This window comes from Schistocerca cancellata, chromosome 2 (assembly GCF_023864275.1).
Source record: "Schistocerca cancellata isolate TAMUIC-IGC-003103 chromosome 2, iqSchCanc2.1, whole genome shotgun sequence".
Lineage (NCBI taxonomy): Eukaryota > Metazoa > Arthropoda > Insecta > Orthoptera > Acrididae > Schistocerca > Schistocerca cancellata.
Genome location: NC_064627.1, coordinates 860,558,469 through 860,584,870, shown reverse-complemented (window position 1 = coordinate 860,584,870; position 26,402 = coordinate 860,558,469). Strand labels below are relative to the sequence as shown.

Below are 26,402 nucleotides of genomic sequence, written 5' to 3'. Positions count from 1 at the left end.
CTAGAAGAAAAAATGATATTCATTACTCAACATTAAGGTTTTCTTTAACACAGAAGGGGGTGCACAATTCTGCAACAAAAAATTTTTACCATTTACCCAGTGATATAAAATGTCTAACAGACAGCAAGGTAAAATTTGAAAATAAATTGAAAAACTTTCTCCTTGACAATTCCTTCTATTCCATAGAAGAATTTCTATGTTTGTAATGTGTAAATTGCTAACTCAATCTGTATATCTTGTTTTAATTTTTTTTGCAGGGGGAGGATTAATTATTTGCGATGTTTAGAGTACAAATAGACGTAAAAATTAATTTGCAATATGAAATTAAAATGACTCATTCCACATCATGACGATTTATTGTGCAAAATGATCCATGGAACACGAAAGTAACTAACTACTTAGGGCCGTACTGTCCTTAACTATCTATATTGGAAAGTTGATTACTGAAATCAAATTATAACATCCAAATGAGATTTCTAGATCATTTTTCCTGTCAGAATCCTTTATGAAATCTACATTGAAGTCACCTCAGAGTGTTAGCTGATTGCTGCTGTCTGACAGCAGACTAAGAAATCTAGTTTCCTTACAAACATTCCAAAATTTCCCAGTGGTGGGCTATATACAATTACAATTAAAAGTGAACTGTTTTTTCTGTATTAATTCACAAGTATACAATTCAATGTGCTGACTAATACAAAGTCAACTTATCTCAATGTTTTGAACTTGAATTTTGTCTTAATATATGTAACAAATCCTTCTTTTTCCTTATTAGGTCTGCATGAGGAAGCTGGTGGATGTGTTTTATATGTAACTTATCTAATGTGGGGTTTTGTAGTGGTCAGACAGGTGCATGATGTCTTATCTTTAAAGAGCTCTTTAAATTTTCCAATATATTGATGAAATAAACTGACTTTACTTTTCTTTGCATTCTTAAGCATTTTGTGGGGCTCTTCTGTTAGTTTGACATCTTTCAAAACAGGGTGCCTGAATCCTGATCCTAACCTAAAAATGCGTGCCTCTCTGGCACCAGTAACCACATTGATCTTTCTTTGTATGTTGGTGACCTCCAGTATTTTGTATGCAGGAAGCTCAGCCAACTGATGTTTCCGTCTCCTATTCGGCTGTACCTAGATGTTACGACAATATGGTACTTGAGCTTTGTCATGACCATGTATTAATATTTGGCTTTACCTAAATGTTACAACAAAATTGAGTAACACTATGTCTTACAGTGTATGGACTCATTTAATGGATGGAAAGTTTTCACTTTACATATTGAATTACCTTTCTTTTTTAAAAATAGTGTGTTGTGTATTTAGTAACCATGAAGTGTTTATAATGAAGTGAATGATTGTAGTTGTGTTAGTGCAGACGAATACTTTTAAGAGTAAACCAAACTTAATGCACTTATAATTTTTTGCTGAAGATGGGTAGCAGTCAGCAGTTCTCACTCAGGTGGAATAATTACCTGAACCACATAACTGGTGCCTTTGACACATTGAGAAATGATGATGAGTTGGTGGACGTAACACTGAGCTGTGAAGGCAAGCGCATTAAGGCTCACAAGATGTTGCTGTCTGTCTGCAGTACTTATTTTAGAGATCTGTTCAAGGTAAGAAATACTTCCAAGTATACATCTACAGCTTGAAAATAATAGTAGAAGACATGACTTTCAGTACTTTTCATTTGGAAATTGTACAGAGAAATAATTGCTTTTATGATTCTCTATGAGCTTATTGGTAATTTTATTTGTGAAGTACCAAAGAGAGCAATAATCAGGGAGGTTCCATTCTAACAACTATTTATCAGTGCTTCTTTAGCCGTTTGTTTGGATGATGTTAAGACTTATTACTTAAAAGTGCCTGCCACTTGACTTTTTCCATCATATCTGTTACTATTTTCTGCTGCTAAAACTGTTCTGTGGTCATTCACATCGCTCTTCATTTTGTGCCCTTGAAATACATTGTACATCTGAACTATAGGGGTTGTTTTACACATATAAACAGCATACCAGATGGTCATCTAGGTGTTTATCAAGCAATTTCCCAGTGTCCTGCCAGTGATTCAAAGGCTGTCAATCACTTTATCTGAAATGGACCTATGTAATTGGTCTGCTTCATATCGTCACACATTGTTACTCTTAAGAACCTATGACATCATTTGTGGCTCATTGGTTATGTAGTCATAGTGTAATAAGTTTTTATGTGTACAATATAAGGAAAAGATTGATTGCTACTTACCATGGAGATGAAGTGTTAAGTTGCAGACAGGCACCCATTAGGCACCCATAGCCTTCATCAAAAAAAGAAACATAAACACACATTAATTCACACAAGCAAGCACACACCTCACACATATATGACCACCATCTGCAGCAGCTTGGCCCGTAATGCAACTGTCACTTGGAACGGAAGCAACAATGTGGAGGAGGCAAGGAAGGGAAAGAGATTGCATGGTACGGGTGGTGGAAGGGAACAGTGCTGTCTGGCAGAGTGGACAGGTACTAGGATGCCAACAGGCGCAGAGTTGGGAGGCTATGGGTGTGTGTGTGTGTGGGGGGGGGGGGGGGGGGGGGGGGGGGGGGGGGAAGCAGAAATAAGGAATGAAAAAGGAGAAGAGTGGGGAAGGGGAAAGATGGGCAGATGAGTTGGCAGTGAGTGACACACAAAGAGGGTGGCGGATGAGAATAGGGAGGAGGTGATAGGATAGAGGAGGTGGAAACTGTTGGGTGTAGAGTGTGGGGACGGTATGTTACCGTTGTTTGAGGAAGAAAGTGTAACTTCAATCTGTGCAGTTCAGGGGAGGAACCAGGTGGCTTGTGTAGTGAAACAACATCCTAGTCTGTCCTGATGCCATTCACATTCCCAACCCCTTGCCACAGGGATCATCCCTGTGAAAGACCCAGATGCAGGACCTGCCAAATCCACCCGCCCTGCACTTCCTATTCCAGTCCTGTCACAGGCTTACCCTACCCCATCAGAGGTCGGGCCTCCTGTGAAAGCAGCTGTGTCTTGTAGCAGCTCTGCTACAATCATTGCACAACTTTTTTTTTTATTGATATGACTACCAGCAAGCTATCCACAGGATGAACGGCCACCGCCAAACTGTGGCCAAGAGCAAAGTAGATCACCCTGTGGCACATCATGCAGCTCAACATAACATGCTTGATTTCAATGACTGCTTCACTATTGAAACCATCTGGATCCTCACCTCCACCATCAGCTTTCCTGAACTACGTAAATGGGAGTTATCCTTCCAACACATCCTCTGCTTCCGAAATTATCCCGACCTCAGTAACATACTGTCCCCACACCTGGCACCCAACATTCTCCACACAATCTGTCCTATCACCTCTTCACTACTCTCATCTCTCACCCCTTTTGTGTGGCTCTCTCTGCCATCACACTCAACCATCTTCCCCCTTTTCCATTCCTCTCCTTCCCCCCCCCCCCCCCCCCCCCCCCCCCCTCTCCCCATTGTTCCCCTTCCCGATCCCCTCCAGATTGTTGCTTTCGTTCTACATGGCAGTTGCATTCTGGTCTGAGCTGCCAGAGATAGTGGTCGTGTGTGTGAGGTATGTGCTTGCTTGTGTGAATGAATGTGTGTGTGTTTTTTCTTTTCTGATGAGGGCTGTGGCCAAAAGCTAATGTATTAAGTATGTGTATTTAGTTGTGCTTGTCTGCAACAAAAACTTAATGTATTATTTTTACAGTCTGTAGCAATCATTTTTTGATAAGCATAAGAGATATTCAAGAAATCAGAGGGGCAGATGCAGGCTGGGGATTCTTTTTATGACATTCAAATCATTAGTATGTTTTTTTACAGATAGTGTAAATATTATAAAGGATGACAGCCAAAAACAGTTGCAGGATAAAATTTTTTATTAAAATTCTTGACCAAGGTTTCGGTACATATAAATATACCTTCATCAGAAGTAAAACTTCTAAAATTACATCATGCAATGGAGAATAATAAAAACAATTAAGCCAAAGGCGTCGTCAGTAATTAAAACATCATTGTTTTTATTATTCTCCATTGCATGATGTAATTTTAGAAGTTTTACTTCTGATGAAGGTATATTTATATGTACCGAAACCTTGGTCAAGAATTTTAATAAAAATTTTTATCCTGCAACTGTTTTTGGCTGTCATCCTTTATTGTGAAGAATTTTAACAGTTGCTGCCGCAGCCATGTTTAAAATCATGAAGTAAATATTATAGTCATATTTTTTATGAATATGCAGAAGAGAGACCATTTGGAGGTGCATTCTGCTTTTATTTTTTTCACCTTTTGTTGTCTGCTTTGAAACATGGTCTATTCAGTCTAAAAAGGAGGAGGAAGAGGAGAAGAAGAAAAATGAATAAGAAGAGTTTTATTATTTTGATAAATCTGTCGTTCAGGAGGAGCTTGGACGGTAAAATTGAAGTCTTTCATATAAAATATCCATACAAAAGAGAAGCATTAGTAGATTTGTGACCTTGACAGCAATGTTTGGTGCCTTTTGTGACATTGGGAAGTAGCACCATTTAACGTTTCAATAAAGGAAACCAAAGCAGATGGGGTGTCAGGAGAAATAATCAAACAACACATAGAAAATTTAAAATAATGTATGCAGAAAGAAAAGAAGTACAAAATCCAGAGGCCACTGAAATGCCATTTACGGAAAGTGCTGTGCTGCTTATGAGGATGCGGCTGAAATGCACCAATACAGTATACAGAAAGTTGATGGTTCTAATTTCAATCTGAGGCTCTCAGAATAAACTAAATGTAGTAGCACCCAAGTAAATAGAAATGGTTAACAAGCATAACTGGATTCAAACTGACTTTTAGGATTCAAAAAACTTAATTTTACTACAGTGTTTGATAAGCAAAAAGCTGCCTTGCTTCAGTGTGGCAGAGAAAGGGGGGGGGGGGGGGGTTGGGGGCATTGTATGTGGTGACTTACAGCCTGATTTTGAATAACTTTTTGAAATTATTAAGCCTACAGGACTAAGCACAGACAGAGACCTACACAACTCTTCAAGAAAACCAGTTGTCCACTGCAAGAGGGAGTGGGGGATAGAGGCACATTTTGCCATGCTCATTCATCTTCTTTATCTCCTGAAACTCTACTGCCAACCGATTGGCTATGGGGGGGAGGGGGGGGGGGGAACACTATACTTTACACCATGCGCTTTCATCTGTTATATGATCAGATAGCCCATCACCAACCACGTTGGCTGTGTAAATAACTGTGTTATAGGTAGCCAAGGGAAGCAAAGGATACCATAATTCCAAAGAACAACAGATCTTATGCAAAGTGTAGTTAAGTAGGGAATTGGTCTATAGAGAGTAGACAATGAAAGGATTTGCATGTGTTGTATTTTAAAAGTGTAGACACAAGTAAGAATGTAAATAAAAAACAGGTATAGTAGCTTAGCTGACGCCATGTACCTTATTATCGTATTTGCATGTCTGCCAGATTTCTCAAAACATATACTACATACATATTACTTAACCACTTACAACCTTGAAACTTCCTGACATTAAAACTATGTGCTGGACTGGTACTCCAATATGGTACCTTGCCTTTTGCAGGTAGTTCTGTTTCTGACTAAGCTATCCATACAAGACTCATAAACTGCCCTCACAGTTTTACTTTCTGCATTACATCTTCTACCTTTCGATAAAGGCTTACAGTTTCATTGGAAAGTCTCAACTTGTCGAAAGTGACACATGCAAAAGAGATTGAAAACTTTACTAGCTTTCAGAATAAATCCTTTAAGATTCTAGAGCAGAAATGTGCACGCATGCGCTCGCACACACACACACACACACACACACACACACACACACACACACACACACACCTGCGCGCACACTTACATTGTACCAGCTGCTGATGAGGTGCAGCACACAATGAAGGTGATGTGTAGGAGAGAATTGAAAGGGGGTGACAGGACAGAGGGAGCAAAATCTGTTGGGTAGAGGATGTGGAAACAGAAGATGACCAAAGTTATGGCACCAAGAGGATGACAAGAGTGAAGGATGTGTTGCAAAGATAACTCACATCTAAGTAGTTCAGAAAAGCTCATGTTGGATGGAAGGATCCAGATCTCCCAGGTCGTGAAGCAGCTTCTGAACTCGAGCATGTTGTGCTTAACAGCGTGTTATGCCACTGGATGGTAATCTTTGTTCTTGGCTACAGTTTGGTCGAGGCCATTCATTCACATGGACATTTGGTTGGTGGTCATGCCTAAATAAAATGCTGTACAGTGATAGCAGCACAGCTGATATATTACATGGCTGCCTTCACAGGTGACCCTGCCTCAGGTGGGACAGGATAAGCCTGTGACAGGACTGGAGTAGTGGTTGCAGGCAGAAGAGTCATAGCAGACCAGACCAGGAGGTTGTGTATGTGGGATTGGTGATGAAACACCACTTTAGGAGGGGTCAGAAGGATCTTGGACAGGATGTACCTCAGATTAGATTAGATTAATACTAGTTCCATGGATCAGGAATACGATATTTCGTAATGATGTGGAACGAGTCAAATTTTCCAATACATGACATAATTAAGTTAATTTAACAACATACTTAAGTTAATATAACAACTTTTTCATTTTTTGTGTTTTTTTTATTTTTATTTATTTTTTAATTTATATCTAAAAATTCCTCTATGGAGTAGAAGGAGTTGTCATTCAGAAATTCTTTTAAATTCTTCTTAAATACTTGTTGGTTATCTGTCAGACTTTTGATACTATTTGGTAAGTGACCAAAGACTTTAGTGCCAGTATAATTCACCCCTTTCTGTGCCAAAGTTTGATTTAATCTTGAATAGTGAAGATCATCCTTTCTCCTAGTATTGTAGTTATGCACACTGCTATTACTTTTGAATTGGGTTTGGTTGTAAATAACAAATTTCATAAGAGAGTATATATACTGAGAAGCTACTGTGAATATCCCTAGATCCTTAAATAAATGTCTGCAGGATGATCTTGGGTGGACTCCAGCTATTATTCTGATTACACACTTTTGTGCAATAAATACTTTATTCCTCAGTGATGAATTACCCCAAAATATGATGCCATATGAAAGCAACGAGTGAAAATAGGTGTAGTAAGCTAATTTACTAAGATGTTTATCACCAAAATTTGCAATGACCCTTATTGCATAAGTAGCTGAACTCAAACGTTTCAGCAGATCATCAATGTGTTTCTTCCAATTTAATCTCTCATCAATGGACACACCTAAAAAATTGGAATATTCTACCTTAGCTATATGCTTCTGATTAAGGTCTATATTTATTAATGGCGTCATACCATTCACTGTACGGAACTGTATGTACTGTGTCTTATCAAAATTCAGTGAGAGTCCGTTTACAAGGAACTACTTAGTAATTTTCTGAAAGACAGTATTGACAATTTCATCAGTTAATTCTTGTTTGTCAGGTGTGATTACTATACTTGTATCATCAGCAAAGAGAACTAACTTTGCCTCTTCATGAATATAGAATGGCAAGTCATTAATATATATTAAGAACAGCAAAGGACCCAAGACTGACCCTTGTGGAACCCCATTCTTGATAGTTCCCCAGTTTGAGGAATGTGCTGATATTTGCATATTATGAGAACTACTTATTTCAACTTTCTGCACTCTTCCAGTTAGGTACGAATTAAACCATTTGTGCACTGTCCCACTCATGCCACAATACTTGAGCTTGTCTAGCAGAATTTCATTTGTGGGCATGATGACAGATAATCAAAACTCAGGTGAAGGATCTGGTTCACTTGATACTGAGTGACGAGGGGGTGGGGGCAATCCTTTGCAGCTGACTATTGGAGTGGTAGGAGGATTGACAGTGTGTGAGAATATGGTATGATAAATCTGTTTGCGGGTTAATTTTGAGGGTGGGGGTAAAGCACCCGTCTGTGAAGGCCTTCAGCATAATGGCCATCCACAAGGAGGCAGCCTGTATGAGACAATTTTTTGGTATGGGAGGGGTGACATGTAAAAAAATGCAGGTACTGTTGGTGGTTAGTAGTGTTAATATGGACAGAGGTGTGGATGGAGCCATCACAGAAGTGGAGGTCAATAACTGGGGCTGGGGAGGACCAGGTGAAGTGGTTGGGGAAGAAGGTGCTGAGGTTGTGGAGGAATGAGGATAGGGTGCCTTGGTCCTGAGTCTTGATGTTGGAGATGGAATAAATCAACCTGAAACAGGTAAGGGGTTTGGGTTTTTGGGAGATTGGGAAGGTTTCCTTTGGATGGCAAATAACTTAAACAGGTTGGCATAGGAGGGTACCATGCAGGTGCCCATGAGTGTGCTGCAGATTTATTTCCATACTTGCCCTTCAAAAGAATGGTAGTTATGAGTGAGGGTATAGTTGGTAATGTGTATGAGTAATGAGAAGACGAATTTAGAGGTGGAGTGGCATTGGGAAAGGTAGTGTTTGATAGTCACATGGCCATGAGCATGAGGGACATTAGTATATGGGGAGGTGGCATCGACAGTTGAGGAGTAGGGATATGGTTGATAATGGATTTGAGATGCTTCAGGGTCTGTGAAGAAACTGGTTTGTATCTTTTAATGTGAGAGTTTAGGCTTCGTACAATTGGTTGGAGATGTTGGTCAACAAGAGTGGAAATTCTTTCAGTGGGAGCACAATAACCACCTACAATGGGGTGTCCAGCATTTTTCGGTTTGTGAATTTTGGGAAACATTTAGGAGGTGTGTGTGTGTGTGTGTGTGTGTGTGTGTGTGTGTGTGTGTGTGTGTGGAGGAGTCAGACAAGCTGACAGAAGTCTTCTGCCAGGTAGTCACTTCAGTTCATCATGGCAGTGGTAGAGCCTTTGTCTGCAGGGAAGGCGTCTAGGCCAGGATCTGTTTTGAGGTTATGAATGGCTGTCCTTTCTCCTATTATGAGTTTTATATTCTTGGAAAGGGACCAAGGGAAGGATGGTAAGGTCATGTTGGAGGTAAGGAATTCATGTAAGCCAACCAGGGGGTGGTTAGGGGGGAGAAGATGGTCATGGTTGGATGATGATATGAACTGGGAGAGGTGAAGTTCAATGTTGGTATTAGGTTGGCTTTGATTGGAGGGATTGTTAGCAAAGAAGTGTTTCCTCTGTAAGGATCAGGAGAAGGAGAGTAGGTCTTTGATGAGTCCAACATGGTTAAACTTGGATGTGGGGCTGAAGGTTAGGCCTTTGGATAGAAATGAAACTTCCACAGGATTGAGTTTTTTGGTGGAAAGTTTACCTGCAGTGTTTTGGTATGGTTCAGTTTCTGGATTTTTGTGGAGTGTTGGGAGGGAGTTGAGGATGTGAAAGATTGAAAGGGTTGGCAAAACAGGGTCTGGGTACTATGAGGGGTTGACTTGGGGTGATTCACAGTGGGTAGGGTAGGTGTTGATGAGTTGTAGAACGTCAACAAGTTTGATGATTTATGGAGATGGTATCTGGAGTGCTCTTCCAGTTGTTGAACAGCAAGGATTTCAATGTGTTGGTTATGTAGTGGGGATTGCACAGTAACAAAATATTGCAGAAGGAGAAATGTTTTTATGGAAAAGCTAGCAAAATTTTAATTGTCTTTTTGTGGCTGTCGCTCAACGACTCAATGCCTCTGCAATTCAGTGAGTGGTCTCCTTTACTCCTAAATAGTTAAATTCTGCCAGAACTTTTTGTGGTTACCGCACGACGGCTCAACGCCCGTTGAATTCAGTGAGTGGTCTCCTTTACTCCTAAATACTTACATTTTGCCAGACTTTCCTATATGTTTACAAACTTATTTGTGACTAATAAAAAAAGACTAGTAAGTGAGGTAAAAGTACCACAAGGTATCTTCATCTGATAAGCCATACATTATGACCACTGCCCATTGCGATGCTGGATGCCGTCTGGTGGTGTTGTGGGCACATGATGTGCTAACAAAAGTATATAAGCAGAGCAGACATGGAAGGGGGATCGCTCTAGCAAAGATATGGGCTGCAAATGGGGAAAACTATTGAGATAAGTAACTTTGACAAAGGGCAGATTATTATTACGCAGAGTCTGTGAACTAATATCTCAGAATTAGAAACGGTGGTTGAATGTTCATGTGCTATGATCGTGAGCATCTACAGAAAGAGGTATAAGGAATAAGGACCTTGAAACTATCACTAGGCACTAAATGGCTGGACGTCCACGACTCTTCACAGAACGTGGGGTTCAGTGGCTTGTGTGCTATGTAAAGTAGAATATATGGTGATTTGTGGCATCTCTGCTGAAAGAGCGTAATGGTGGTGCATGCACAAGTGTTTCAGAGTACACCATTTATTGTACATCATTGAACATGGTGCTCTGCAGCAGACCACCCGTATATGTTCACATGTTGACCCAATGACATTTTCAATTACGATTGCAGTGGGCACGGGATCATCAGGATTCAACCGTCGGTTGATGGAAGCATGTTGGCCCTTTGGGTGAATCACATTTTTGCTCCACAAACACTGCCATCGAGATGAACAGCGGCTCGAAACGTGCAGCAGGTCATGGACGCAGGATAGTGGGACGCAGGATGGTGGGAGTAGTATTATGTTATGGTAGATATTCTCTTGCGCTTGTGTGAGACCTGTGGTAGTAATTGAAGACATGTTGACAGCTGCGAACCCCCTGCATCCCTTCATGCTTGATGTCTTCTCCAATGACGGTGTCATCTTTCAGCAGTATAACTGTCCATGTCTTGGACCCTGAACCGCACTACAGTGTCGCGTTGATGTCTCCGTGACCAGATTCGCCTAATGTAACTCCTATGGAACCCATGTAGGTGCTATCAGGTGCCATCACCATGTACACAAATCAGCTGCCCCTTACTTATGCAAATTACATGACCTGCGTAGATATCTAATGCCATATACCTGCACAAACCTGCCAACAAACTGTCAGATCCCAGTTATGCAGAATCAGTGGCATTTTTCGTTCCAGAGACAAACAAGCTATTAAGCAGGTGATCACAATGTTCTGTCTCATCGGCATATGTGCTGAATCAGACTTACCTATTCATTTGTATGGAACATTCTGCAGTAAAATTAACATGTGTCTTAAACTAAATTATTGTTAAATGTAGAAATATAAATTGTTTTAAAACCAGATCCTTCCATCATTTATGTTCCAGATGAACATAATAGAGTACAAAATCACTGACCAACTTGTCACTTTCCATGTATAGACATGCATTTATTTTCATTTGGTTTGACAGCCACTAAGAATTTGTTGAAGTTTAAAACTGGGGTTCGACAGGGACTGTAGTCATCTTATCAAAATTAAACATTTATCCACTTCATCTGCAGGTGTTTTCCAGCTTCTAAGCCATTATTTAGCAATACATATAGCATGAGAAGTTAACATTAGATGTATGCAGGTGTAAAATAATGTGTAAATTGTAACAGCATAATCACAAAACTAGTAATATCATCAAAAACTTTCAGATAATCCCATTAAATCTTTCTAGCATATATACAGGTGTGAAAAACGTTTCTGTAATCACCAGGTATTCATTTTGGCGTATGCATGCATCAACTGACAATTTAGCTCTTATGAACAGATATCATCAAAAACACACAATGCCTGCAAAATCATTATGGAGATTTTTGTTGATTGGTGTTAGCGTATCAAGAAGTAAAGTTAGCTGTATGTTCTAATTTATCTCCTCCTATCTACAGTCACTTACGTAACAGCTAGAGTGCGCCATTAAAGAAAATAACCTTATTTTGCATTTTATGTTGTAATAAGAGGAGTATACATAAGTTGATGTTGTTGTGGTCTTCAGTCCTGAGACTGGTTTGATGCAGCTCTCCATGCTACTCTATCCTGTGCAAGCTTCTTCATCTCCCAGTACCTACTGCAACCTACATCCTTCTGAATCTGCTTAGTGTATTGATCTCTTGGTCTCCCTCTACGATTTTTACCCTCCACGCTGCCCTCCAATGCTAAATTTGTGATCCCTCGATGCCTCAGAACATGTCCTACCAACCGATCCCTTCTTCTAGTCAAGTTGTGCCACAAACTTCTCTTCTCCCCAATCCTATTCAATACCTCCTCATTAGTTACGTGATCTACCCACCTTATCTTCAGCATTCTTCTGTAGCACCACATTTCGAAAGCTTCTATTCTCTTCTAGTCCAAACTAGTTATCGTCCATGTCTCACTTCCATACATGGCTACACTCCATACAAATACTTTCAGAAACGACTTCCTGACACCTAAATCTATATTCGATGTTAACAAATTTCTCTTCTTGAGAAACGCTTTCCTTGCCATTGCCAGTCTACATTTTATATCCTCTCTACTTCGACCATCATCGGTTATTTTACTCCCTAAATAGCAAAACTCCTTTACTACTTTAAGTGTCTCATTTCCTAATCTAATTCCCTCAGCATCACCCGACTTAATTTGACTACATTCCATTATCCTCGTTTTGCTTTTGTTGATGTTCATCTTATATCCTCCTTTCAAGACACTGTCCATTCCGTTCAACTGCTCTTCGAAGTCCTTTGCTGTCTCTGACAGAATTACAATGTCATCGGCGAACCTCAAAGTTTTTACTTCCTCTCCATGAATTTTAATACCTACTGCGAATTTTTCTTTTGTTTCCTTTACTGCTTGAATAACATCGGGGAGAGGCTACAACCCTGTCTCACTCCTTTCCCAACCACTGCTTCCCTTTCATGCCCCTCGACTCTTATAACTGCCATCTGGTTTCTGTACAAATTGTAAATAGCCTTTCGCTCCCTGTATTTTACCCCTGCCACCTTCAGAATTTGAAAGAGAGTATTCCAGTCAACATTGTCAAAAGCTTTCTCTAAGTCTACAAATGCTAGAAACGTAGGTTTGCCTTTTCTTAATCTTTCTTCCAAGATAAGTCGTAAGGTCAGTATTGCCTCACGTGTTCCAACATTTCTACGGAATCCAAACTGATTTTCCCTGAGGTCGGCTTCTACCAGTTTTTCCATTCGTCTGTAAAGAATTCGCGTTAGTATTTTGCAGCTGTGACTTATTAAACTGATAGTTCGGTAACTTTCACATCTGTCAACACCTGCTTTCTTTGGGATTGGAATTATTATATAAATACCGTATTTACTCGAATCTAAGCCGCACTCGAATCTAAGCCGCACCTGAAAAATGAGACTCGAAATAAAGGAAAAAAAAAAATTCCCAAATCTAAGCCGCACCTGAAATTTGAGACTCGAAATTCAATGGGAGAGAAAAGTTTTAGGCCGCACCTCCAAATCGAAACAAAGTTGGTCCATTGTAAAAATAAATGGAAATGTCGTGTGGCTAGGGCCTCCCGTCGGGTAGACCATTCGCCTGGTGCAGGTCTTTCAATTTGACGACGTCCATTGTAATATGAGACACAATTTAGGTCGAATGAATGACGATACAGCTACAGTAGTTTGGTTCGAGTCGAAAGCTTAGCAGTTAAGCTTTACCAGGTAGCCATTGCTATGCGTCAGGCGCTCCGTCCGTATTTATACGGATACCCTTCCTTTTTCATGTGCTTCGTCTGGTTTGAATCGATTGCTTATTTTGCTTTTATCTGATAAGTGCCGTTTTCTACGTTATAGGTGTTTACGCCAATCACTCGAAGCTGAAAATGCATTACTATACTGTGTCGTGCATTGTTTGTCGCATTCTGATAGTGCGTGTTTACGGCCTGTCGCTGCTCGCGGCATGGCTTGCTTTTGTGCGCGCTACCGCCGCCTACAATTTAAAAAAGAGAGGAATCGTCTCATTAGCTAAGCAATGGCAAGAGACTGCTATTTGTTGTTACTTACACTGCTGCTTTCTTTGATAATGATCAACAAGAACCAAATAATAGACTGCGTATGATAGAACATGTTCTGAACGAGAGTTTGGCGAAAATTTTTCTCCGTTTGAAAATCTTTGCGGCCGCTTTTTTAGTACATCAAATTCTGCACAGAAATTAGTCATCTTAGATTTAAAAATCTAGTCAGTTGCCGTGCTTCATTTCTGACTGTATCACTATTAGGCGTAAGAGTAATACGAATATAAACATGACACGATACGTATATTCTTCCGCGTTTGCTGTTGTCTCACTCTAGTTTCGTAGTTTATTTGGCAGACAGGATTTAAATGAGATAGAAGCAAACACGAAAGAATACATGGCAAAATGTTTATATTCGTATTATTCTTATGGTGAAGAGAATACTGCATGTGATTCACATTTCATCAGTTTCCTATTAGCAACCATCTCTTCTCACAGGTAGGAAAAAATTCAGAACATAGCGTTGGCCATATTGACAAAAATCCCAGTATTACCAGTCGGATTTTCGTAGTACATTGAAATTCGAAGATGAACAATATGGAATTTGTATTTACTTCGTTGGATTATGTATGAAAAAGTAGTGGTCGAAACTCGGGCGGAGAAAAAAAGCTCGTCTTCCAATTTTTTTTAAAAATTTTATTTACTGACGCAGAGGTTTTGGCGCCAGTATTTGTCTTTGTGCCTACAAAGGATGCCTGTGTAGCGCTACATATATTCGACGGCAGAAGTTAGTTGTGGCGGCACCTATCAATATTTTTCAGAACTTCCGCTTTGCTTTGCACTCGATTCTAAGCCGCAGGCGGTTTTTTGGATTACAAAAACCGGAAAAAAAGTGCGGCTTAGATTCGAGTAAATACGGTACCTATCTGATGAAACTGGCTTGATATCTGTTGTTGGTGAGAGGTCTGCATCGTATTTCAAACTCTAGAATGAAATACTAGTGGTTAGCACTCAACTTTGAATACAGTGTTAAAATTTTTACGTTAACTGGTTGAAGATTTCTGACAAATCAGTTCATAGCATCCGTCTTACTACTATTACAATCATCACTACTAGCTTTGTACCAGCCTTTATATTAGAAGTATCAGTCGGTTAAATCTAGTACATTGTTAGTGTTTGTTATTTTGTAAAATATAATGAAAAATCACATATCCACAAAACTTAAATGGGGAACTAAGTGTAGCATTAATGGAGAACATATTTGAAATGGGGAACTAAGTGTAACATTAATGAAGAACATATTTTTAATGATTCATTTTCTTTTATTTTAATAGTTTTATGTAAAATGTTGTAAAAGAAAAATTTTAATCAATCATCTTTTAAAACCACGAATTCCATCTATAGTGCACTGATGGGAAAAAAGCAGCACAAAAAAATAATTAATGTAGAGTATTCGGGAATACTTAAGTGATTAATATTGCAAGATCACAGGTTGATGTAAGCACAAGATAAGCCATTGCAAATGTGAAGAGGATTAATAACCGGTGTAACTGCCAAAATGTTGAATGTAAGCATGCAAATGTGCAAGAATAGTGTTGTACAGGTGCTGGATGTCACTTTGTGGGAGAGTTCCATGCCTGTTGCACTTTGTCGGTCAATACAAGGACAGTTAATGCTGTTTGTGGATGACGATAGAGTTGTCATCCGATGATATCCCATAGGTGTCTGATTGGAGACAGATTTGGTGATGAAGCAGGCTAAGGCAGCATGTTGACACTCTGTAGAGCATGTTAGGTTACAACAGTGGTATGTGGGGAATGTTATCCTGTTGGAAAATACCTTGTGGAATGCTATTCATGAAAGGCAGGTAGAATCACCAGATTAACATACAAATTTGCAATCACGATGTGTGGGATAACCAAGAGAGCGCTCCTGCTGTTGAGCAAAATCACATCCCAGACAATAACTCCAGGTGTAGGTCCAGCGTGTCCAGCATGCAGACAGTTTGGTTGCAGGCCCTCAACTACCCACCTCGTAACCGACACACTGCCATTGCTGGCACTGAAGCAGATCCAGCTTTCATCAGAAAACACAACAGACTTCCAGCCTGCCCTCCAATGAGCTGTTACTTGAAACCACTGAAGTCACAAATGACAGTGGTTTGGTGTCAGTGGACTCCATGATACAACGTATCTGGCTCAGAGCTGTCCTTGAAGTAACCCATTTGTAACAGTTCACTGTATCACTGTGGTGCCAACTGCAGCTCAGATTGCTGTTGCAGTTGCAGTATGATGCGACAGTCGTAAACTGAAAATGACGGTTTTCCCTCTCAGTAGTGCCATGTGGCCATCTGGAGTCCTGTCTTCTTGCGACTGTACATTCTTTTGACCTCCATTGCGAATAGTCGTGTACAGTAGCTACATTCCTTCTAAGTCTGTGTGCAATGTTGCAGGGAACATCCAGCTTCTTGTAGCCCTGTTACCCAACCTCGTTAAAACTCAGAAATGTTGATAATGACATCTTTGTCATCTTTAATGCTCAAGACCATTACAGCATGTATTTAAAACAAACCTGATTTGCACCATCATAGTGGCGCTACTAGTGCCGCTCTTATGCAGCTGATGCAAAATTTGAATAGACATCACATTTCAGATGTAGAAACATGCCAAACAACTTTCGTTCATGTCACATAACTCCTTCTTGGGGTTGCTTTTTTTCTGTCAGTGTATATACTTTAGCCTAAATGATTCATCAGGTTTCAGAGCACTGTTTATTTACAGATATAGGCATACAAAGGTGGGTGGTACATGAGATATACTCACCAAGTTTCAGGTACATTGTACAAATGTTCAATGTGTTTGCCCTTGGTCATACAGCCTCACATGCAGATGGTGATCTAGTTCTTTCTACATGTTCTCTAGCATGTTTGTCAGTCTTGTTACCATTTCTTGCAGCATTGTTGGCATTGTAGGTACATAAACTTTGGCCTTAACATAAACCCACAGGAAGAAATCATGTGGCATGAGATGTGGCGACCTTTTGGCCGTTGCAGCATAAGAACATTACCCAGTCTAGCATACGTCAGAGATGTGGCAGTTCTGTATTGAGAAAGGCATGGAAAGGTATGTGCCAGTGAAGTGGAGGCCCATCCTGCTGAAGGGGAAAATGGAGAAATCAGCAGTCAGTTGTGGCAACAAACACAACTGCAACACATCCAGGTACACGGAACTTGACACCAGCTGCTTGATGAAAAAAAGGCTCCATGCACCTTTGTCTTGGATGTGGCACAGAAGACATTCACTTTTGGTGAATCCCTTTCTAACTCCACATGGACATGTGACAACTCAGTACCTTACAACTCAAGTTGTGACAATTCATACTTCTCAACGGATGGAAAGTCGCTTCATTTGTGAATACCAGTGTCCTACAAAGTCATCATCATATTCCATAGCTTGCCACATTTGGGCACAAAACTCCAATCGTGAAATGGAAATGCTGCTGCAAAACAAACCCTGCTGTTTTCTGTGGACTGCCTGTTTCACGTCTTGCACAAATGGTTGATTTCTGTGGGCTGTGCAGAGAACTCTGTCTCAAGCACTCCACAATTTACTCTGAGACCTGCACCTCTTGCTTTTCCCTTTAAGCAGACAACCAGTATCATGAAACTGGTGAAACAAATGCAAAACACTCTTTTGACCAAGGGCAGAATTTCTGTATTCGTGTACGAATGCACACTGAATGCTCATGACTGACAAACACTTTGCATATTGTAATGCATTAAAACTCATCTCCTGCATTTTCACTATTTTGTAGAGTGTCATCCCAGGCCTGCCGTCCAGCATCTGTACATGATAAACTTGCCAATAAACAGTACTTTGCTTTGGAATTCGATGAATCATGTAGGCTAACCCTGTATTTTGATTACCTTCATGTACAGAGGTTTAAATACTGAAGTTTTATTACTTCATACAAAGAACTGTCTTTAAAATCAGAGTAAAAGTTACAAAAAACTAAAATTTTTATTTGCATAATTGACAGAAACATTTTGCAGTATATTCCAAAAATGTCTGTTGTGTCCCACGTGTATTGTATTGTATCGTATGTCAACTGGGGGCCTAGAAACGATGGAGAGGCTCCGTTCCCGCCGCAGCTGCAGAGGTTCACAACCCTACAATAACTACCGCAGTTCACTTCACCCCTCCGCTGCCCCACACCGAACCACTCCTTCAGGGTTAAGGGTTTTTTTGCGGTTCGTCCCCCGGTGGACCCCCCCCCCCCCCTCCCCCCATCCCCCAGGGAACGTCTCACACCAGATGAGAGACGAGTGTAACCCCTATGTTTGCGTAGTAGAGTAATGATGGTGTACGCGTACATGGAGAACTTGTTTGTGCAGCAATCGCTGACAAAGTGTAGCTGAGGCGAAATAAGGGGAACCAGCCCACATTCGCCGAGGCAGATGGAAAACCACCTAAAAACCATCCACAGACTGGCCAGCTAACCCGACCTCGACACAAGTTTGCTGGGCGGATTCATGCCGGGGACCAGGTGCTCCTTCCCAATCCGGAAAGCCGTGCGCTAACCGGGCGGGCTGTCCCACGTGTAACAAGATAGATGAGTGTTCTGGAACAAATAAAATACTATAGAAAGTTTAAAACTGAAATATATTTATTTACAATATATTCAATATAAAGCATACATAACTTCGTATCCTGTGGGCACTTCTCTCTCTCTCTCTCTCTCTCTCTCTCTCTCTCTCTCTCTCTCTCTCTCTCTCTCTCTATTCTTGGTTATCAATATTAACAGTTATAGGACAACTGGCATCATGATGGTTTCATAAGTTCACACTGTACAGTCATCCATATGCCCTGTGTGATCGGATAGTAGTAGGATGATAACCTGAGGACAGTCTGTGGTTTAGCTCTAAGTGTGTTGGCACAAAAAGATAAATTTCAGCTACAGGCAATGATGTTATGCGAATTTGGGATCCTGTCATGGCATGTGTAGAGCCACCTGCCGAGCCCTCTCTAGCAGCAGCTCGGAGTGGCTAATTTAAATGTTTCTTCTGCAGAGGTGAGAGCACTGTGCAACCTGCCAAGTGCATTCAATGAAGACACCATCGATACCACATTCCTCCTCCACAAAATGGAGGTGTGGGTGTGGGTGACGCGGGGGATGGGGGGGGGTGGGGTGGGGTGGGGGGTGTCACAAGACCGAAAACAATATATTGGACTCACCAAAATGAAACAATAATACCATCCCCAAAAGAACGACAGACTTGATCCCAACTGTGGATTGTCACAGTTATAAAATAACAAATGATAATAGAAAAGACCCGACTCTTCTTGGGGAGTTATCACAATAAAACAGTTCTAAAATATGAAGATGTTCGTTGACTATACCAAGTCCATCTGCAAGAGATAGGTCAGCTAGAAGAGGCATCTGGCCATGGTTGCTGGGGTGGCAGCTCTGAGTAGTGCCTGTGCTAGCTGCGACCTCTGGTGAAGCTGTTCTGCAGGCTCCCCGAACGGGTAGCAGTCCCTGGTGGCCATTGGTGGAGACATGGTGTTGTGTTGTGGCCAGCAGTAAATATTTGTGTTGAAAACACAGATAACGTAGGTTTCCTGGTGAATGTATGCCCTGTGATGCAGGCATCCTGTGTGGGTTGGACAGGAAGTGGGATGCCAATGCAGAAGGCACTACGATGTATGAAGTGGGCGGCCACAGCAGACGATGCCGTGGTGCTGCTGAAGGAGTTGGCTGTGGTACAGTGCCAGACAGTGCCAACCAGCCTGTGTCGTGATATTGGCAGTGCAAACTGCTGGGAATGTCAGCCAGAAAACTGGAGATAGGAATGAACAATGCTGACACGCTAGCTGCTTAGTTCCAACGATTTCCCAATATCCTCTGTGTAATTGTTTCAGAACATGTTTCTGCAATGATGTGGGAATCACAGCTGGTTGTTTGTTCACTAGGAGACTGCAGTACAATTACACCCTTCTGAAGAGAAAGGCTGTTGTGCTGTGCATAGTATTTGCAGACTACTACATCTGAAATTGATTTTGGATTATGAGACCACCCCATCTGAATATAATACTTTAGCAATCGTAGTTATTGATCCTGTTCAGCAGACTGTGTGATCTGCCAAAAATTGATGGGAAAAACTTGCAGTTCTTGTGAATCAGATTGCTCAATTTGAAGACAAAAAGCTTCTGATTCATTGAATTCTGGTTTGTTTCCCACAAGTAAGTGAGCCAGTGTATTTGCATTTGCTTGCTCTGTCATAGGGCAATAGAGAATTTCATACTGGTAATTTGAAAGAACTACCAACACAGCAGCTTCTGTGCTGTATGATCAAGCACTTCTTTTGTTGGGTGTAAAAGAGCAGTCAGTGGCTTATGATCCATCACAAGAAAAAATTTTCTACCCTGGAGGTATTGGTATGGAATTTTGTGACACTGTATGTAATGGTTAAGGCTTCTTTGCAGCTTAATGTAATTAACTTGGGTCTTGTTCAACATCTTAAGCTGTGTCCACACAGGTTTGTGCTGTACAAAGCCAAAAATGAAGCTCAGCGCATGTGGTCAAACTGCGATGCTCTGTGCAATAATGAACATGTTTCATGCAGTGTCAATACATCAAAGGAAATGTTTCATTTGTGCAAGGCTCTGTTTGGATGGCATGTATCATTTTCCATTTTTTTAAATTGTATTTATTTTTTCTTTTTTTATGCGTGTGCACACGTGGGAACATTGTTGTAAGTCTACGAACACCCTGCTCCATTGTGCGCCACACATTTGTGCATGGCTCTGCACTGTGCAGCATGTCTGCTGTGGATGCGGCTTTAGACGCGAATGCTATGGAGCATTCAAAGTTGTTGACCACGTGAGGTAAAACTGCCACTGTGCCACGTGATGGTGCGTCAACTGCAAGCACCACTGGCTTTTTGCAGATTGAAATAAATAAGACAAGGCTGACGAAGCAATGCCTGTTTCAACTTTTGTGCTCCATTCAGAATAAATGTGATATAGTACTTCAGTTTGCCCAGAACTACCTGTAGTTCTTTTACATTTTTAGGAGAAGGTAATCTTCGGATAGCCCCTGAATGCTTAGTTGAGGGATGGGCACCATGGGCATCAATGAAATGTCCCAAATATACAGTTTCAGTATTGAAAAATGATCACTTATGTTAAAACTTGAAAAAGATATTACAAATTTTTCAGGTGCAGTACCAATGTCTATGCAGAAATAATGATGATGTCATCCAAATGATTTGAACATGATGGAACTTTTGATGTCACTTGTTCAAGAAAGTTTAGAAATAATCCAAGAGCAGATGCGCGTTTGAAGAATGGCAGTAGTATTGATACAAGCTTACAAGTATTTATCACAGTAATTTTTTTCGTTTCCTCATCAAGGGGAAGTTGAAGATAAGAATTGGCCAGATCAGTTTCAGAAAAGAATTGTTTTTATCGCTTCGCTGAAACTTCATATTTGCACTTCGAGGACGAAAGAAAGTACGATAATACTTCAACTTTTATTTTGGAAAATATGGTTTCATTTATTAACGCCCATTTTCGTTTCCTCATCAAGGGGAAGTTGAAGATAAGAATTGGCCAGATCAGTTTCAGAAAAGAATTGTCCACCTGCTAGGTGATCCATAATTATCTCAATACTTGGGAGCGGTAAGATTCAGTAACTGTTGGAGAGTTAATAGTTGGCTTTCAAGCTGGCAAAAATTCTGATTTTTCCCATTCAGTTTTCATGTGATAACCAGAGGAGATGCTCATTAATGAGCAGAAATATCTTTCAAGAAACCAGTTTGTTCTAATCAGCTGGGCTGAGAAGCAACTATCGCAAATGGCTCAGGGCACTGGGTGTGCTCAATATAACTGTGGTTGACCATTGCCTTTGAGGTGTAATGTGCACTTTAAAAGTCTTTGCGTGTCCCAGTTGTGTCCATCTTTTTCACACAATTGATGAATGCTGGCATGGGAAACTTGGGTATCAGTAGCTTGCACATTGTCCTGAATATCTAATCCAGTCAACTCAAATGCATCCTTAAAAATATTAGCACTTGAGCATGACTGAACTACTGTGAATTACACTGATACAATTGTATTTCAATATTTTGCTTGCAAAGTGCACATCTCAAGAATGGAGATGTTGCTGTTGTAGGCTGAGGGACTTGGATATGATTTTTGAGGCTGAGAGTTTCCCAATTTCTCTTAAGAAGTTTGATTAATCAGTGTGACTGACATGTGAGTAGCTGACTGAAAAGGTTCAGATTGAGTGTAGATCTGTAAGGTTATGAATAATTTGCAGCGTGTTCTCTGATTATGGCTATCAATTCTAACTTTCAGATATTTCTTCTTCCTCCTTTCTTTGAGGGGGGGGAGGGAGAGAGAGAGAGAGAGAGAGAGAGAGAGAGAGAGAGAGAGAGAGAGAGAGAGCTGTTTACTGTTTGTCCATGCAAGAAGAGCCGATTTGAATTAGCCTAGTCTTGCCCTGTGTATGTTGCTTTGCGATTCATGTGCTTGTGTCTGTGGTTCGTTTGAGTATTACCAGGCAGAGCAGGTAAAGATTCAGAACATGAGATTATATTAACTTCCATGTGCTCAAATCTGCATTGAAGTGGAACAGAATTTACTTTGTGCTTTTTTGGAGGCACACTAGCTGTGTGGCATGACTTTGGAGAATATCAGTGTGCCTCTTGGCAGAAGAAGCAGTGTTTATGATCAAGTGTAATGTAACACTAGACAAAAGACTTTGGAGTGTGTGAATTTGCAGTATAAAAGGTGGGGTGCCTCTTATCCTGTTCATGCTGTGGCTTGCAGCTGTTATTAACATGAGCTAGTTAGGGCATAGCTTGCTTAGAACTAGGCTTGGTGAGTGTTGCAGTAAGCACATGAAAGTCAGGTCTCCGAGGTCTTGTGCTTCATGAGCTTCAATTAATTTAAGTACGTCATTGGGACAGGGTTTGCCATTCTTTAGAATTTCATCCCATATTCTATTGCCTGCAAGGTCCTGGATAATCACACCGCGAAGCATTTTGTCTCCAAGTTCCACAAGTGCAGCTAAATTTACAGTTCACACCTGCCCCAAAGGTTGTTTAGAGTATGCTACAGAAATTTCACTGGGAAGCCCTTACACATCCTCCATACAGTTCTGGTCTCTCCTTCTTGTGATTTCCATGTTTTGGGACCCTGACATTTGTGGCTGTCAGTTTGCTTTGAAAAAAGAGATGCATGCCTGGGTACAATCAAAGGATTTGTTCTGAAAAATAGCAAGTTTTCTTTGTCTTTTGTGTGTACAATGACTCACTGTTTCTGCTATCTGCTGAGTGATCTCCTTATTCTGCCCAGACTTTCCTTACTAAATTTTGTGATGGCTACTTTTTTCTGATATTCCAGAAAAATTGCATCAAAATTTCCATAAAACAGAAGTCAGGAAAAAAAGGAGTTGGGCAGGCCTAAATTATGTGTAAATTTCTGTTCTGCATTTACAGAGTAAAAACCCCATCAACGAACATACTAAACAAATCTTTTTATGAAATGATAATTAAATGGACACCCTAGCTGCAAACAGGCATTGATGTACTTCATTGGGGACATGTTGAAAATGTGTGCCCCAACTGGGACTCGAACCTGAACACATTTTCAACATGTCCCCAATGAAGTACATCAACGCCTGCTTTTATATAGTTACAAATCTTTTTAATTCAGTCATTTTCCCAGATTATCTAAAGCATAGAAAATTATCATCCTACAAGAGTAAACTTATAAGGGAAAATAATGAAAACTACAAGCCATTTTCTCTGTTGTCATCTTTCTCAAAAAGAATCAGTCATAAAATACAGACCTATGACTTGCCTGATAGCCTCCTCAGTCCTGAGCTTAGATTTTATAAATTAAAAGTTTATGTTGGCGGTCAATAGGTTGTTATTGGACAAAATACAGCTAAAATACTAAATGTAAAAAACTCATGCGATTGATCAAAATAGTTAAGGCATGCACTACATTAATATTCAAATATGTTTTATAGGCTATCCTTGTAATAAAATGTGTTCAGGTATTGCTTTCATGGATTTTGTTTATAAACTGACAGTAGAAATACATAAAATATATTTCTGTGAGTAGCACAAAATGTTGTATATGTGAAACACTCAGAAAATTTTTCGTGGTACTGCTATTTTTATGGAATTGCAAAAGCAGTTCTTATTTTGTGAAACAGAGAGATATTTTGCATGTAGCGCAATGTACAGATGTGAAACATTTACATCCAAGGCAGCATGCATGGGCAACAGTTACTTTTCCCCCTAGGATCTCAGATAGATTTAAGGCATTTGAAATTTCTTGCTGTTGGTGATGGCACAGGCTTTGGTGTTCTAGGTCAGTTCCTCATTGGAACTGCATCATGTTTGTCATCACATTCTTCTTCTTCATTCTATTTTCCTCTTGCATTCTGTCTTGTGAATGTGAAAGTATAGGTTGCTGCCAAATGTAGATCCAGTTCTACATTGGAAAAGATGTATCGTGATATTGTTGTCATGAAATAAACTATCACTTATTCAATGGTATAAGGTAGATTGACATATTACTGCATATCATAAACACATTATGATTCAAAATTACTGAAAACAATCAGAAATCACATTTATTTCGCAGAGGTATGCTGACATTGTAAACTGGGATAAACAGATTTCTTCAAGCAGATGCCACCACCTACTGGGAGCTTGTGGAAATAAAAATACTGTACAGAAAGAACATGATGTAAATGTATGCTTCATTGAGGCAGATTGAGTCCATTTCCTGAGATAGAAAAAAATGAAAGTTATATGTAGCATATATGATACATAAGGATAAAGGAGGATAAATACAACCCTAGTAATGAAGTGATGTTTTGGTTTCAAAGTTTGCAGTTCTGCAATATCGGAATTTACAGTTGTGATACTTGAAGGTCTCAACAAGAATGACTTTGTTATATGCGTACTTTTAGACCTGTCCAAGGCTTTTGGCACTGTAGACCATAAAAAACTGGCAATAGGTGTAGGAGCAGCATCTGGTTCCAGTCATTTTGGAAAATTGGGAGAAATATAAACAGCCCATGCCAAAGACGGTGATATATTTTTAGTGAAACTATTATCATGTTCGAAACATTTTAACGTAGTATTCCTCAGGGTGGTATGTTAGGACCACTCCTGTATTTACACTCCTGGAAATGGAAAAAAGAACACATTGACACCGGTGTGTCAGACCCACCATACTTGCTCCGGACACTGCGAGAGGGCTGTACAAGCAATTATCACACGCACGGCACAGCGGACACACCAGGAACCGCGGTGTTGGCCGTCGAATGGCGCTAGCTGCGCAGCATTTGTGCACCGCCGCCGTCAGTGTCAGCCAGTTTGCCGTGGCATACGGAGCTCCATCGCAGTCTTTAACACTGGTAGCATGCCGCGACAGCGTGGACGTGAACCGTATGTGCAGTTGACGGACTTTGAGCGAGGGCGTATAGTGGGCATGCGGAAGGCCGGGTGGACGTACCGCCGAATTGCTCAACACGTGGGGCGTGAGGTCTCCACAGTACATCGATGTTGTCGCCAGTGGTCGGCGGAAGGTGCACGTGCCCGTCGACCTGGGACCGGACCGCAGCGACGCACGGATGCACGCCAAGACCGTAGGATCCTACGCACTGCCGTAGGGGACCGCACCGCCACTTCCCAGCAAATTAGGGACACTGTTGCTCCTGGGGTATCGGTGAGGACCATTCGCAACCGTCTCCATGAAACTGGGCTACGGTCCCGCACACTGTTAGGCCGTCTTCCGCTCACGCCCCAACATCGTGCAGCCCGCCTCCAGTGGTGTCGCGACAGGCGTGAATGGAGGGACGAATGGAGACGTGTCGTCTTCAGCGATGAGAGTCGCTTCTGCCTAGGTGCCAATGATGGTCGTATGCGTGTTTGGCGCCGTGCAGGTGAGCGCCACAATCAGGACTGCATACGACCGAGGCACACAGGGCCAACACCCGGCATCATGGTGTGGGGAGCGATCTCCTACACTGGCCGTACACCACTGGTGATCGTCGAGGGGACACTGAATAGTGCACGGTACATCCAAACCGTCATCGAACCCATCTTTCTACCATTCCTAGACCGGCAAGGGAACTTGCTGTTCCAACAGGACAATGCACGTCCGCATGTATCCCGTGCCACCCAACGTGCTCTAGAAGGTGTAAGTCAACTACCCTGGCCAGCAAGATCTCCGGATCTGCCCCCATTGAGCATGTTTGGGACTGGATGAAGCGTCGTCTCACGCGATCTGCACGTCCAGCACGAATGCTGGTCCAACTGAGGCGCCAGGTGGAAATGGCATGGCAAGCCGTTCCACAGGACTACATCCAGCATCTCTACGATCGTCTCCATGGGAGAATAGCAGCCTGCATTGCTGCGAAAGGTGGATATACACTGTACTAGTGCCGACATTGTGCATGCTCTGTTGCCTGTGTCTATGTGCCTGTGATTCTGTCAGTGTGATCATGTGATGTATCTGACCCCAGGAATGTGTCAATAAAGTTTCCCCTTCCTGGGACAATGAATTCACGGTGTTCTTATTTCAATTTCCTGGAGTGTATGTATCAGTGACTTTCCAGGCAATATAAG

The 26,402-nt window shown here is 41.1% G+C and overlaps 1 protein-coding gene across 14 annotated transcripts in view; it reads left to right on the top strand.

Moving 5' to 3' along the window:
- LOC126162801 (broad-complex core protein isoforms 1/2/3/4/5-like) overlaps nucleotides 1–26,402 on the top strand; it is a 538,471-nt gene that overhangs the window by 12,120 nt on the left and 499,949 nt on the right. For 7 of the 14 annotated variants that reach the window (XM_049919540.1, XM_049919538.1, XM_049919537.1 and 4 more), the window contains exons 1-2: nucleotides 1,093–1,147; nucleotides 1,427–1,612. In XM_049919540.1, coding sequence (XP_049775497.1) covers nucleotides 1,145–1,147; nucleotides 1,427–1,612 — 189 coding nt within the window. In that variant the 5' untranslated portion in view covers nucleotides 1,093–1,144. Of the gene's footprint in view, nucleotides 1–1,091; nucleotides 1,148–1,426; nucleotides 1,613–26,402 lie in introns of those variants that run through there. The other 7 variants (XM_049919532.1, XM_049919533.1, XM_049919528.1 and 4 more) reach the window with 3 other exon arrangements.